Here is a 16,429-nt window from a genome sequence, read left to right on the forward strand (position 1 = left end):
CTCGAACTTCAGGAATACTTTAATAACCTCAGAAAATTAAGATTAAAATCTTTAAAATAGGAGTTATTTTCCTGCTGCAAAAATAATTGGAAGGGCTGATGGGACATTCTCCATTGGTGGTCTTGAAACGCAGCAATAGCATTTACGGGTGAGACTTCTCTTTCCTGAAGGTTAAGGATCCATCTGCCCAGAGCGACTGTAGGCACTTGTCATCAAAGAAAAGGGACTTTGCTGGACTAAGTAGACTTTATGGCACAAAAGTGAGATTTCAATCTATTAGGTAAAAGCTTCAGTAATACTCCATCCAATGCCATGGGTACAGATAGCTTGGAAATGCTTCCATCTGTTTGGATTTTTGCAGAACATAAACACAAGAAGATTCACCCAAGGCATCTCCTCGTCATAAGAAGGGCTCAGATCAAAGCAAAACAGAAAGATCTCTTGGTCTAAAATAAACTCAGCAGCTACTTGGGGAAAAAGGGTTATTTGTTATACCCTTGATCAAAGTAAGAGACTAGGAACTGAGGGCAATGGAACAGATCAGCCACATCCTGAAAGATTGGTAAGGAACAGCATTATGAAGAAAACCACTACGAACGAATGTCAGCTGTGGGACAAGAGCTTCTGTGCCATGCCCCTGCAATCCCCAAGTGCCTGCCCATGATTATTTCGGCTAAAGCAGTGCTGGGACACAGGGAGCAACCAACTTCTCTGCAATACCCTGCCCCGTGTATGCACAGGAGGTGCGCAAAGGGGACGCCTGGTGTCAAGAGGAAGAAACATGGGCAGTGGAGATGGCCTTGGGTCAGTGCTGACTAAACTCATAGCTATGGACTGGCATGAAGGATTTCTTCCGCATTAATCCACGGTGCTCATGCTCCTCATGCTGTAGGTAGGAAACTCGACATCAGATGCATGTGGATTTTTAAAGTAGTAACTGCTCCCCTGGATGCCACCAATCCCAGGTCTTACAGAGTAATTGCAAGTGCCACCTTATTGTTAAAAGGGTGAAATTGGCCCAAGTCAGAAGCAGTGCTTCCCTTGGCTATCTTCCTCTTCGCTACCCCTTCACTGGGAAATGCAGGCAGCATCCACTCCAGAATGAGAGCCCATTGAGGAGGTTGATGGGGCAGTCCAGGCTGCTGACAAAATGGCCACCATCAGTACAAAGGGCACTTGTAGATGCCAAAATATATTCATCTTGTCTTCCTTTCACATCGCTGATATCCTTCACAAGATATCCACTATCAAATTCAGTGATATCCTTCAAAGGACACTGGATAATACAGATGGCTCAATACAGGAATAATAAGAAAACGGGTAGTAGCACTAACAAAATGTCCGGAGGAGTGAGGTTCCTTCTCAGGTCCAAGATCAGCAGCTTCTCCTACTTCTAGGGTGTAATTGCAGCTCCCCAGCAGAAAAAGCGAGGGCTCTCTTCTTCAAAAAGGCAGCTCTCTTACAGAATCTTCTTGCATCAAAGTTTCATGTCTTCCATGTGGAGAGAAAAAGGTCTGGGGGAGGTCACAACTTCTCCGGAAGGAGCTTGTGCAAGGGGCAGATGTGCCATGGCACCTTGTTTGCTGAGACCAAGAATGGCAATAGAAAGAGGATGGAGATGGTTTCTCCGCCCTTTCTGGGCACCCCTCAGACTAGGGCCATGGAGGAGTCACCAACACTGTGTCTGGGATCCCAGGAGAGATAAATCCTGGGGGCAGCATGAGTAGCTGGGAGCAGGGGCAGGACCTACTGGCCAGCAAGACTCACAGAGGAAGGCCTGGGGCAGCTTTTGCCACTGGTGATGCCTGGAGGGCAGCAAAGCCAGGGGCTGGCAAATCTCTGTCCCTTGTGTGCACTCTGTCCTAGAGATTAGATTTGATTTGTCCTAGTTGTAGACATTTGCAGCAAATGTCTCTGCAGAGCGTTGGGGGCATCAAGGTGGGAGACTCTTCCTGAAGCGATCAATTCCTCCCACCAGCATGACAGCTCCCCAATTTCTACTCAGCTCTGAGGGAGCTGCAGCCCACTGACAGGTGGGAAGGGGCCTAAGGTCTGAAGCCCTTACAAAATAATTTGTTGCCCTAACAGATCTTTCCTTCTTCAGGCGACCCCTTAAAATGAAAAATCCCTCTGGATCTCTATGGCATCTAGGCTAGAGGTTTCGCATATTACTAGGGTGTAGCTAGCTTCTTTCTTCTTTGGAAAGCTTCTATAAAAATCAGACAGCAGGTCCGGTACTTAAAAATATTTTTTGCTTTATAAGTGTGTTCATATTTTAAGTTATTTTGGGCATTCGGAAAGGGAAATATTTTAGAACAGTAAATCCAATATTTTTGTTAGGGTCCTAGGCCTGTACTTTGATACCTAAATGGGCTTCCTGATTTTTGTAGCCTTGAGCACTCACCAATCCTATAAATCTCCCTGAGAGCTGCTGGTGCTGAGCACCTCAGACAGTAAGGCCACCTATTTACATACTTAATTTTAGGCATCAAGGATTGACAATTTAAGCTTAAAATGCTACATATCTCTGCATTATTGCACCCTCGGTTAAAAAGCAGTATGTTTAAGTTGTCTTAGTTGTTCTTTACGAACCCCAACTGCTCAGCCAGTGCAGCTAAAAAGCCAGCCACCAACAGCCATACAAGCTTGCCAGCATGCTGCCCACTGCGGATGAAAAACCCAGTGCTTCTGTCAAGGAGGCCTGTTACAAAGCCAGGCTGTTATTTATATGCTGCAGTTCCAGGATCGTGGTAAGCATCTGCAGTGCTCACCGCTCAGTATTCTGAAATTACTTTCTGAAACACTTTGCTTTTCAACTAGAACAAAAACGTGATTTGTTCTCACCTGGAAAAAAAAATCGACAAAAGAAAAAAGGAGGGAAGTAAAAGATTTACAAGTTCCTTCGCTTTTTATTAAAAAGAAAAAAATCAACAGCAAAAACTGCAAAACCCCCTCTTCCACTTTTAAGTAATGTGAAAACAAAACAAAAAGGATCCCAAGATCTCTGCTGGAAAACTTGTAAAAACAAGCAATCCAAGAAACCCCTATTAAGCATTTCCAAGAGTTTCTTTTTAGCCTTAGAATATATTTTATGGAAACCAGGAAAAATGGGGACACATACAATTCATCATGTCAGATTAAGCAAACATACTTAATATTCCCTGAACAAGACTCTGACTGAGGCTCTCCAAAGATTAAATGTCAATATTTTACTTTAAAAAATAAAATTTCAGGGAGTCTTGTAAATAGAACATAACTTGAGGTGATACTAGATTGTACTCTAGAAACACCTTATAGTTAGAGCAATCTTGATAAGCTGTGCTCTCTGACATTTGGAATAAACGATCTATTTTAAGTATTCTCAATAGTATTTCAAAAGCACAGACAAAAAAACATTTGGGAATGGAAAACAATAACCCCAACTACCCCTCTAGAAAAAGCAAAAAAAAAGAAAAAGCGTCTACACAACTGCGTAAAAACCCTGTGTATTTAAATACACTTCTAGCACTCAACTGTTAAAAAAATATAGACTAATGGGTTAGAAGTCAGGTTTAGGTGCTGAGCTGTTACAAAGAGTAGTTCACTTTGCATTTGGACAGTGTTAAAACAACGTTTTTAATGTGGATGCTAGTGCAGAAACCAGAGATTAAACACAAAGAGACACAGACAGCTACCACATGCAGGAAAACGAGGTTACAGGCACGGCAGCACCAGGCGCTCGCCCATCACCGCGGGGAGGAGGAAGGGACAGGCATAGCAACCACAAGCCCAAAAGCAGAAAAGCGCATACCTTCAGCTTGGAATGAAAATCACGAGATTTCCTTCTGGCAAGAACCTGAATGTGACTAGACACCTGCAGGGTAGGGGAAGGGAGGAAACAAAGGAAAAGCCTGTAACCATGGAGATGAAAAGCCCCCTACAACTGGGCAAGCCAAACGTACCTTAATGGCGGCTTGAATTTCTCGAACTTTCTTTCTTGCTAAGACCTGTATGTGACTAGACACCTACATTGTTCAGGTTTATAGGAAAAAAAAAAACAACAAACAAAAGAAAAACAAAAAGCAAATCAAATTTAAAATATCTATTTTTTTCTTTAAAAAAAAAAAAACTTTTCTGATGGGAGGAAGTTATTTGCATCTTCAGTAAGCTCTGCTGTTAAAGATACCACATTCCCAGCCAGAAACCAAGCTCTTAGCACGGAGGCTTAACAATACAGGTCATCACTGCAGTGACTTGATTAAGGTAAAAAAAAAAAAGAAAGAAAAAAAGAAAAAGTGTAACCCACCAGGCTGTGCATTCAGCTACAAGATAGAAGACACAGTTTGCAGTTGGACGCAGCCCATGTGCTTTGGTACTGATCCCATCCGTGGCCAGGCCCTGCGCTCTCACACTGTGAGCCGACAGGATTTTTACCCCATCTGCCAGAGATGCAGATGCCCACTCTGACCATTTGCCACTGGGCTTGAGACATAACTTGGCAGCGAGAAGTTTTAGCCATTATTTATTGTGTACTGCAGCTCCAGTGAGGAGCCTCCGGCTGCGTATTTACCCCACTGAAATGCTCTCAGTTCTGTAACAAACGATAAAACACTGGCATAAGACACCAAACCTGTGCTAGCTTCCTTGGTAATCTCAGCATCAAGTTTGCCCGCGAAACACTCACTTAAGTGGGGACCAGTAACTTGACATTGGCTTGAGTGGCATCCAGGTCTGGCCTACCATCATTACATTTTGGTACAAAATTTGTGTAAACCCAGCCCTGCACTGGACCAGTTATTGCTCAGCTGTTGTTGCCTGTGCAGTGAAGGGCCTGGGCCTAGGTTCACATTCCAATTTACTCAGGCATGTATTGAAATCCATGCTATTGATGATGAGGGTTTAATAATGCTGCTCAGCATCTCTTGGTAGTGCTCAGCATCCTGCAGCCCTCTGTGTGAAGGTTTAAAACCTGCAGTGGTGGTAAAAACTGCTAAAGAGAAATCTCTTATTCTTATCTGACCCAGGGCATACCATATCAAGTGTTGTACATTTTCATTAAGTTAGTTACGATTCCTGTCTGTGAAAGAACAAAGCAAAAGAAAAGGAGAAGCAAAGCTTGATTTCCTCCCTCTATAAGACTACTTCATAACAACAGTATCAAAAAGCCTGTATTTTTAGTAGGGAAGCAAACATTAATGCATAAATGAGCACAGCCCCTGAAGGCCACCTTCAGACACCTCTTCAGGAAGCAGCTCAGGAACCAGTATGCAGGAATTCAGAGTTACACTGTTGCTTACTAAGCAATTTTGTAGTCAAACACTTAGACCAAGTTTTCACACATGTTCATTTGTTTTGCTTTCAGTGGGATATTAGTGGTGTTAAAGGTTATACAGGAAGCACAACCATAATGTTTAATTGCTCAATTGAAATTCAGAAGTAGCAGCAATCAAACTTTGCTAAACAGTCTAAGGTGATTTATGTATGGCTATAGAGGGATGTACAATTATGGAGGCATAATGTCACCGTATGTAAACCATCACAGCCCTCTTGGTTTTACCGCAGCTCTACCAGCACATACTGGCCAAGGATCTAGTCCCAAGGTCTGCATTTTGACTGCTGATGTGATTTTAAGACCCCAGTGTAACTCCTGACTACTGGAGCTTGCATGGGCATAGCAGGGAAGAACTTGGGACTTCATCTTTTGTTTCAGATGTCTCTGCCAATCTTTTGTTTGTTCTTTCTCCACATCCTGCAGCTTCCCTCCCTTCTCCTGTCTTTTTTCATCCTTTGTACATACGTTTCCTTCCTAACTGACAAAGGACACCACCCAGGGCAAAATATCACCCAGTCCAAAGTGCTTTAAATCCGAGTGCTGGCCCAGGCCATCTTTGTGTGTGCTGACTCAGCGTCACCTTTCCCTGCATTACCAAACACGCAGAGCAAGCAAGCATAGGAGCCTCTGCCTTCCCCTTCGTCACGCACGTGGATAGGGAGAAGGGGAGTCTCGCACTTGACGTTAGAGAAAGTGAGGGGACTTTGTGATTTGCGAAGCATTTTGAAACAGCGCGAGGGTTTAGTAACCACCGCATGAATGACACAGAGCATGTGCCGTCTGTGAGGCTGCTGATCATTGTGGGTATTATAACTTAAAGGATTTAGTCACATGAGATAAGTTAATGGTTATGTGATAATCATCTGAAAAAGACTTAAGACTGGTTAGAGGTTTATTCTGACTCTTTGATGAATGAAATCTTACCGTGGTCACAGACCAGCAGCCTGAGGGCTCTAAGGTGAATTTTTTATTATTTTTTCATCCCGCAGCAAGTACTGAGCTGAGAGCATGATTAGGATCAGTCCTGCTAGATAGTTTTTATTTATTTACCTCTCATATCCAAGGATCATAATTGCTATTATATAGGTGAATTGGCTGGACTTTCAGAAGTTCCATTATTCACCATCTCAAAATAATTCTGTAGTTGTCCTTACAGAGAAATAAGGCACAATTGCTTTATGCTTCTGCTTCAACTTTTGGTTGTGTTGGTTTTTTTTTTTTCCCCCCAAATACAGGGGATAATAGCATCATGTACACAAAGGTTAAAAAAAAAATGCATCCTCAAACCGCCACTGAAATGATGCACAACATAAAAAACCCCAGAGTTTTAAATATTTTCTAAACAGTGTGTATTTAATCTGAACAGTGAAGTCAATACATCATCTCATCAGAGCTGAAGCACAGACAGCCACTGCAGCCAAAAATGCCATGTTTTGTCATTCACTGACATGCATACTTCCCCACTGGGTTATTTTACCTGCTTCCTGGTCCGTGTCTTCCCTGTTCTAAGTTTGATGTATCTGGCTATCAATTCATTCCTACCTGAAACAAAGAAAAATTCATGATAAGGGACAAGCAGTACCACATCCACAAAGACCATTAAAACCCCACATTTCAACATGAGCTCCATGCTTATACAGCTTAAGTTTTCTTACACCTACTCCACTTTTCCTTTGCAAACTATTTATCAATATTTCTCATTGTTCATCAGCATTTCTCTTCCCTCTCCTTAACAGACACCATATGTGCCACAAGAACTATGCAGAGGGCTATGGGTTCAGTGTTTTCCTACTGAAGTCCTGCAGCTGTTGGCAGACAGAGAGGCACCTCCTCGGTCAGTGGTGGTGCCCAGGATGGTCTCTGGCTGGAGAGCACCCCCATCCGGGGGGCTGACACAAGGTCTGGGCTCCTCTGGTTTTGCTCCTGACTGTGCTGGGTGGACCATGGCCCACTTGGACCCCTGCTGGGAGGAGCAGCTGCTCTTGGAAGGACGTGTGCCACCAGAGCCAAAGCGCCAGTCACCCGGATGTTGTGGTTCCGCATTAGCTTTTCTCCAAGTTTTAATTCTGCGAAGGGGACAGCAAAATCTATCCTTCCTGCCAGGAAGCACTCTGCCCCCTCCACTGAAGGAAATCACCGTCCCAGTTCAGCAGGGTATCACTCACACCCATAACTCTACGCACAAGGGTGGTCACCCTGCGGTGCCTAAGTTACTGCTGCAGTGGGGCCAATCAACACGATAGTTTGTTATTTAGAGATCTACTTCTCTTGAAAATGCAGAGGATTTCCAAGTTTCTAAAATGGCTATTTGACTCTTCTTCAGTCATGCATTATGCTACCTAATACAAACTAACATTTTCTTTCCAAATAATTTCCTTCCTAAATATTGCTGACATGGAAGATAACAGACTTTTATGTGGTTCCCTGTTTATTTTCACTGCCTATTACATTACTTCTCCATGAGTTGTAGTAACTTAAATATACTTGTTCAACAAGTCCTAAGTTATGGAGTTATTTGCATTCAGCACAGGGGATAAGCAGCCGGTGTGCAGAAAATGAGAAAAGTGATTTAGCAGCAAGCTGAAAACAGGAAGGTTAAGAAAATAACTTATCATCCACCAAGTTATTTTGAAGTGGATGAGTACATAGCTGGGGAGTGCAGAAAGCTATTATATCAGCCAGGAACTCAAACTCTTTGAGTTTAATGTCGTGGGGGAGAGATGGGGAAGCTTTGAAGTAGCCTGCCTAGGTCTGAAGGGCATTTTGTTGACTGGAAGATTGAACACCATTAGTCAAACTAGACCTTCATTTTACCTTTTTCTTCTGCCTCCCCCTCTGAGCCTTATTTACACCCTTTCTATCAGATGTCTCATAGTTCCTGTCTCTTCCATACTTCATTTGCTAAATGGGTACTAGAATATGAAATATCAACGTGCTGCAGAGCAGAGCTATGTTTTTTCCAAGTCTCCTTTTCTTTTGGTCTGGACTGTGTGCCAAGTTTCCTGCAACGTGCCACTGTAATGACAACATGAGGTTTGTAACTCTTCAGCAGGTCTCCCCAGGACAAACTTCAAGACGTAAATCTTGTGTGAGCAGTTATGTAAACAAGCAACGTTTCTGCACACAAATGAGGGATTTCCGTACGCAAACAGAGGAGCAGCTAGCTACCTAATTTCATGCAAAGACCTTGTCTTCTGGCTGGACAGAAGTTCTGCAGCCTGTTGTGCCCACAAGGTACAGTGAACAAGAGGCTTTGTGTTCATGGGGTGAAAGAAGGGAATGCTCAGCCTCTGTATCTCTCTATTCTCATGTTCTTTCTCATAATCCAAACAGTCCACTTCAAATACGGAGAATTAGTTTTCATAGTGGTGGCTGTCCTCCTATATCCTTATGCTGTAACAGCAGCTACCTCACAGTGACAGGACTGCAAATCCACTTGCAGATGTTGGGCATTGACAGAAATGGAGCTGCACTATTCTTCATTACTAGTAGACAAAAAAGCTCTACAGTGGAAAAACCATACAGTTTGGGAAAAGGAACTGACAGAGAGGTCAAGAGCCTGAGGCCACAGCAATGAGACTGGACAAGAAAAGGTCTATAACAATAGCACATAATACTAAAAGTGTTTCAGACAAGAGTTTGCCAAAACCTTCTTGATTGGTACTTTTTATGCCTCTGCTGTGTCCCTTTAATGAGTACTAGGCTAGCAGACAGCAAAAAGGTGCACAAAAATTTAAACAGAAAGATGCATTTCACCACCTGCCAATGAGGAACCCACAGGGGTGGTAGCCTACAAGAGCAGCCCTCTGCGATCTGGTGAGATTCAGAGATCACCATATTCCTGCAATCACCAGTATGATAGGTGGTATGAACATCTTCATATTTCTAAATGCACATTTTTATTTAACTGGGGAATGTCCCCCCTCCAGAAAGTACCTTCTTCACGTATCTGTAAGTATCTGCATACAGTAAGCACCCAGAATAGTTTTTTTGGTGCAAAAACCATTGTCAGGTTGTCCTTAGCAGCAGCCGGTGACTCTGTAAGGTCAACGACTCTATAAGGTGGTGTAAAGGATGCATCGCCATCTCTTGTCCCTCCATGTGTACTGAAGATGTTTCAGACAGCACAGGTCGCTCCAGCCATCCCTTGCCCGTTAAGGCAGCCCTATGCAGCCCTCAGCTGTATCTGAGGAAGGAAGAGTTAAACCTTCGCATGGTTTCACAGTTTTCTTCCCAGTCAAGAGAGCTAAAAAACTGTTTTTAAAGGAAAGCTCAGATTCCCAGGCAGCCACTTGACAGAAAAAGTAGCTTTACAAAAAATCCCCAAGCACTGAAAGTCTAGACTGTATTATTCAAGATACCAGTTGAGTGCTGTCACCAGTTGAGCCCCAGTCCATCCATGAGTGCTTTGGCTTGAATCAAGGAGGGGTTTCTCTAGCTGCTATGTAACCAGGCAGGGATATGACTAACAAGACTGTGGTTTTGCAAAGTGATTGCTTCCCCTCAAGGTGAAGCCTAGCTTGAGAAGAGTCAGCAGGGTGGGATAATTTGACTTAACCTACAAGGAGGAGGAACCATGCAAAACGGCCGAGGCAATAGCCTTGCATTTTCCTTACAGCCGTATTTTCAACACAGCAAAGAAACATGCAGCAGGTTTAGCCGGAGCAGGAGATGCTGTAGTCTTACGAGGCTCACTAAATACCTTCTGCAAAGCCACAATGATCTGAGAAGACACAACTTCTTTTTTGGACTACCAACAAGCCATAAACACAAACATAAGCACTGCCTGACATATACAAGATAGACATCCCTGACTAAAAGTTTACAGCCTTTATGTTTTCTAGCAAAACCTGGTGCTCTTCTTTACCAACTCTGACAGATACTAACAGAAAATGCCTTATCTCCTGATCAACTAAGGCCCAAAGAAGATTTTAAAGGAAGGCTTAATAATCCTAAAAACACCATTTCTTGGTTTTGGGAATGAGAAGAGTCTGAAACAAAAGGAGGCTCAAGGAACTTCTTTAATTGGCCATTAGAAACCTTAGGGTGAAATATGCTCATTAATAAATAGATCTGTTATTCTCTACGAAGAGCTCAGCTGTGGAAATACTTTCCATACACGCCCTCTCTCTCTCTCCTTGTCATATATATATATGGGAAATTGCCTGAAAGAAGAGCAGAGGTCAGGCTTATGAACTGTAAATGTTCATATCCTTCTTCTTGTCATCCGGTATGACAGTCTCCTACTTTGAATGCTTTGGTTCAGGTATCAAAAGAAAGGCATGGGGAGGTGCCCAGGTTGGATAAAACATCTTCACAGCGATCTTTTCCAAGGATCTTGAAAAGATCAGGAAAGGACCACAACAAATATTTTATATCACTGCCTTCTTTTGGCTTTTTTCCCCCCTTTTAAATTCAGGCTTTATCTGTCATGCCCTTCTGTACTGTCAGTGCAACTGCAAATGATAGTCTTCTCTGGACTGATGCTGAGGAAGAGGCATTTTACACAACAGAACATATTTTTCAATCATGGCAGAAAGTAATAAGGGGCTTCAGCTAGAAAACAGTGCAGATGCTAGAAAAACTGCAAGGCTTCGCAGGGTGCCAAAGCCTCAATGTGGCCCCTCCAGGGGAACGGCTGAGCCTCAGAGCAGCCCTGCTCCTGCCAGCCAGTGGGACACAGGCTCCATCCGCCTTCCCAAATGACTGCTCCATTCCCGAGGAGCACCACTCTAAACAAGGGAGTGCGCGGTGATCCTACACACCTCACAGGCAGCAAGGAAGGCTGACATTTCTGCTCTTCTTGTTCAAAATAAGTAGAAGCAGCTGCAAAGTGGGGAGGCTCCCACCCACCTCTCCGCTGCGGAGGCAGTTGTTGCTTTCACAGAGGGCCCTTGTGTGAGGAAGCCTCCCCCTCCAACGTTATTTCCAAACCCAGACTGAAGCAGCCAAGCACCAGCTTCCACTAAGGTCTCCATGAGGCTCTCGAGTGCCACCCTTGGTGCTGAGAGTGGGTTTGGTTCCACTCACCAGCACGGGCAAGGCCCTTGGAGGTGAAAATCCCCCCCTGGGTGAGGAGGGCATAACCAGCAATCCCTTCATGGGCCAAAAACTGCATCACCATCTCTGCATAGGAGCCACCAGACCACCATAGGCAGCTCTACCAGGATCTGCACGAGCTGGGGACATGCCCCAAGTCACACCAGGTTCTGGCCTGCTCAAACCTGGTCACCGCCAGCAGCGGTGCAGTGAGCCGGTGCATCACGTCCCTGCGGAGCCACCAGCTATGCAGCGGGCTGGCGTCTTTATTTAGAACCTTAATGACACAAATTAAACCTCCGCCCTCCCAGCTCCCAGTAATAGGCACCGTCCGAATGTGATAAAAATAGGCAAGTGTGGGAAATCAAGCCAGTAAGCAATTTGAAAATGAACAGCTAATTTTAAAAAGTTTTTATACTCAGCAAAATAATTCAAGTAATGACCAAGTAGAAAAGCCTATTCTTTTCAGATAATGGTGCACTATGAATTTGTCCTAATTCTACGAGACTGCGGCTCGAAACAGGTATTTCACATCCTGAGCACAAAGTCTGGGGACAGACCTGCACAAACATTTCATCTCTCAAGTCACGCTCACGGCCATATTTTCACCACAGCAAAGCTTCTCAGCTGGTTTTGGTAAACTCCATTTCTGGTCACCTCTGCTCAAAGCTGCTATGATGGCCTGGTGACCACAAAGTGCTGCACATGTGCCCAGGGCCAAATTTGGAGAGCCAGTGGGAATTCTGCTTGATGAATAACCTGCTGATGAGCTTTCTGCACCTCAGGCAAGCACTCTCCTGGGACAGCCTCTGTGAGTGGCACTGAGCCCTTTGTCTCGCTGCTGAGCATGGGCTGGATCCAGATCCCACCCGACATTGCAGGAGTCCATGGAGAGGACATTTTTAGCAGGGACACGCTGGTTTGAACACTTTCCTCCATCAGAAGGTGGCCATGGGGCTCCTGGGCAGCCACGCTTGCAGCCCGTAGAGCAAGAGCTGCTCCACTGTTGCGCTTGACCCCAGCACTTTTCTACTCTGTTTTGCCGTCAGAATATCTGGCTTTGGGAGAGATCGCCTAAAAATTTCCCGGTGCCGCTTTCTGAAGATGCTTTAAAGCTAAATTGGCTAACAAAAAGCCTCTTGTAGATAAAAGAGCTCCGCGAGTCAACAACTGGCTAAGCAGTTTAAACCCCTAAGTAAGGCATCCTCTATTTAAACGTTATAGGCAAATCTAATTTAAGCTTTTAAAAATATTATGGGCAGGTGTTTAGGTCATCCGCACACTGGGTTTTGCAAGGGCTTCGGAGGGGGCTGGGCGGCGCTTCCCAGGCGGGCAGCATTTTGTTCAGACAAGCTTTCTGCAGAAGGCCACGTGACACAGGCCAAATAAACAGCATCTGGGGATTTTCAATTACAGACCTTCACCCAGCATGCCTGCACTGTAATCTCTACCAGATGAGGCTCAGGCCTCACTATTTTCAATAATTCACACACTGTGTACACATAACATGACAATAAGGGCATTCATGCAACCGCCTGATTCGCACATCAAAGCTCCCAAATGGCCAGCTGTAAGCATGCTTACTGCTGAATAATTCATTCTTTTCACAGGCTTGAAAAAACGCTCAGCAGGAGTTGGCAAGCTTGTGTTCTTTCCTGTGTGGTATGCTAAACTCAAATTTTGAAAGAGGTACAGCCCCACTAAAAAGAGTCAGAGATCCAACTATTTAAATGTGCATTTGCGAGCTTTCAGATGGCTGCTCACAAAAAAAAAAAAGGGGGAGAGTTAAAAAAAAGAAGCACTGCGTTTCCAAGTGGGAAGCAGAGATAAGATGAAATAGCCTACATGTTTTCTGGGGCAGGTGCTTAATAGCAATAAAATGATAAAACTGTTTTCCAGATGGTAAAATATTTTTTACACATATTATTCCTTCCCGAATATCTTGGATATACCGGAGGCATAATAGTTCAGCAAACAAGTTCAGCAAACTTGAAATTTCCACATACTTAGCATAAATTTTCTACTCTGTGGCAAAGAGGGCTTTAGTTAAGACTAACACACATGAAAAGGCAAACACAGAAACATCAGAGATAATTCTGTAACTCCTATTTACTATTCTCACAGTTATGGGTTGAATACTAATTTCTAGATGATATTTTAACAACTCCAAATTTGCAGCTGTGCCTCTGAACACTGAGCTTGCGACTGGTGAGTGGTCCAGACTTTGAAAATACTTTGGCTTTATACAACAGAAGCATCATTTCTTTAAGAAAAAAAAGGGGGGAAGGGAGAAAAAACAAGGGTCTGCTTCATAATATCAACTTTTCTTGACTGTCAATCAATGCCACAACCAGCAGGATCAACTAGTCGTGACCTTGCCTTATAGCAAACACATGCTGCTTACCAGCTGTGGACTGTGTTTTTTACACCCTTTTCTCTATCATTCAGAAGGGCTTCCTCCTAATCACAATAATCCCAAAAGTGCTAAAACATATCAATCGTCCTTTAAGCCCTGCCTACAAAAGGCCAGCCGTCCGGCCTTTATGGGCTTGTCCAACAGCAGCTGATACTTCATTCAACTACAAATCCAATTTAGCAGTTACAAGAGGTTTAGCATCACTGGAAAAATATTGGTGTTGATCCTGCACTCTTAAGTCAGCAAATATTCCTTTGCCATATTGTTTAGCTTTTTCTGCCATATTTACACTTCTGCTGGATTTCCCTGAATGACTTCTACAACAGCCTTTAACCTCTCAACTGGTAATATTTACAGTCGATCAAATGGCAATTTTAAAAATATGTTTACCACAATTACAGAAACATAAGCCTATTTGTATTCCAACTGTTATGATTCTGAAAAAAACCCCAACCAACAACCCTAAAGACAAACACAGTAATTTCATTCAAAACCATAGAACACACTTTATGTACTAGTTATGCAGGATGTTATTTATTATAGCCCTTTGGGCAAGTTTACGGCAATTCTTTCACTTATGTATTTTTAATTGCCAAGTAAGCCAGTGCAAACACTCCCTTGATCCTCCTCCACTTTTTTTTCTTTTTCTTTTTTTCATCTTTAAGCAGCAGTATGTGCAATGCCTTAAAGATGGGAGACCCCATCTAGTGCATTTACTACTCCTCAGCCCAAATCTGCAAATCTGTGGGACTGCTTAGTTTAGGCAGCCTTTAATAGTGGGAATATAAGACAGGAGGTAACTCCTCCAGCCCTGTGGAAGAGAATGGGAGCTGCTTTTCACTCGCTTTGTAGTGGAAATAATCAGCTTCAAACCTGCATCAAGGGCAAGATTTCCATCTCTGCATGGGCACTTGTGGGAGGGCCGGGGCTGCCCTGCTCGCCCCCAGCCAAGGAGGCAGGCAAGTCCCCATGGTCTCCCCCAGAGAATGGGGTGGGGGCAAAAAAAAATAACAGAGCGTCTTAGACCTGCTGCAGCTTCTTGCCTAAATCTGCACTGAATTCTTCAAGAGCCAAGGCTCTGGCTGTGAATTTCAGTAGGGACCATGCACAAAAGTGGCCATCCCAGGACAGGACCAGGAGGAGACAAAGACCATAGGGTTCCTAAAATGGGTTATAAGGGCTGCCCAAGTGGGGTGTGTGTATGCAGACACACATGCACACACAAGATTACAATAAGCCACTTAAGTATTATTATACACAAATTAACTGCTTGCAAAGTGTACTGTAACTGGGTTGCCCAAGAGGACAGGGAAAAGAAAAGATCCAAGAAACAAAATAACCGAAATAATCCCTTTGGATGCTAATGAGCAAACAATTACAATGACTCACTGAAGTTATATCATAATGATACTTCCAAAGAAAAGAACTTTTTGTGTATTGTATTAAAACCAGCAACAATAAAACAATCCCAGATTGAAGCAATACCACAATTTAATTTATACAGCAAAAGGGAAATGACCTAATAGTAGCATGGAAAGATACTCTCCTCATGTCAAGTCTTAACCTTTTGGTTTTCATCCCAGCTTCAGTTTTAAAGAAAACAACAAAAAAGAACCCTAGACACATCTGGTTCAAAAGTCTTCACTAACACTAATGTAATGCATTGGATTCTGTTTGGCAGCTCTTCATACTGGGAAATATTCCACATAAGCAATGTTTATTAATTTTCTCCTTCTGAGTTTTTAAAAACACAGACAGAACATATTTCAAAGAGAGAGAAGAGTGATCCAGAGATCCCTCTGAATATTCATTAATTAATATTTTGTCAGTGTCAGTTGTCTCAACAAAAGAAGGTTTTATAATTTACTCTAAGCCCCATTTAATTAAAATTTAAATGTTACAAAAATACATGGCAATTTTTTGTTCCCTTGTAATTATATTATTTTCTTCTTACTATAAACTGTATTTTACTGCAACCAAAAATGTATTTCAAAACAAACAGCAATTTTTAGGCTTCAGAATATACAAAGAAATCCCCATAGGAAAGAAAATCCCCAAACTTGACCTTTACCATCTCTCTGGATCAGCTACAGATGTTTAGTAGATACTATGAAAACTTAGATGTCCTTAATCTGACATCCAGCTATGATAGGAACTCTTAGTAACCGATCTGCAAAGACCCCGTGTGACTTCCATGTACATATGTAATTGCTGTGTTGTTTCCCAGGGCAGCTGCAATTTTTCGGCGACACGAGCAGTTCAGAAAGGAGCAGACTCTTACCCAGTGCTGCTGACAGAAAGTCTGATTTGGGCAGGAATCCTTCAAATACACAGACAATGGGCTGGCTGACCTGTCATGCATGATGGATGAGTTAAGGGGATTAAAACCACTATTTGCATTAGAATAGATAAAAATTAGCAAAATAGAATTTCTCAGTAGGTGGCTTCAGTTCTGTTTGTTCTCTTAGGCAAAATGAAGTTCATTTTTAAAGGAATTATGATTGTTTAAGTAACACTCATTTGCAGAGGAGAAATTTTGGATGCTGGTTTGCTTTCTATTGTTTATTCTTTAAGAAATCCATTTTAACTATCACTACAACAGTATCCTTTTTCCCACGTTTAATATTAAAACATTACACAACTACCATGTTCTAACAGATTTA

At 43.0% G+C, this 16,429-nt stretch overlaps 1 protein-coding gene across 5 annotated transcripts in view; it reads right to left on the minus strand.

The window, feature by feature from the left end:
* Nucleotides 1–16,429, minus strand: part of TEAD1 (TEA domain family member 1 (SV40 transcriptional enhancer factor)) — a 98,882-nt gene that overhangs the window by 36,398 nt on the left and 46,055 nt on the right. For 2 of the 5 annotated variants that reach the window (XM_010189871.1, XM_010189869.1), the window contains exons 2-3: nucleotides 6,789–6,853; nucleotides 3,791–3,853 (exon numbers count right to left, since the gene is read on the minus strand). In XM_010189871.1, the coding sequence (XP_010188173.1) occupies nucleotides 3,791–3,853; nucleotides 6,789–6,853 (128 nt within the window). Of the gene's footprint in view, nucleotides 1–3,790; nucleotides 3,854–3,941; nucleotides 4,005–6,788; nucleotides 6,854–16,429 lie in introns of all 5 variants that reach the window. The other 3 variants (XM_010189870.1, XM_010189867.1, XM_010189868.1) reach the window with 2 other exon arrangements.

The sequence above is a fragment of the Mesitornis unicolor genome, unplaced genomic scaffold (genome assembly GCF_000695765.1).
Source record: "Mesitornis unicolor isolate BGI_N332 unplaced genomic scaffold, ASM69576v1 scaffold52488, whole genome shotgun sequence".
NCBI classification, from domain to species: Eukaryota; Metazoa; Chordata; class Aves; order Mesitornithiformes; family Mesitornithidae; genus Mesitornis; species Mesitornis unicolor.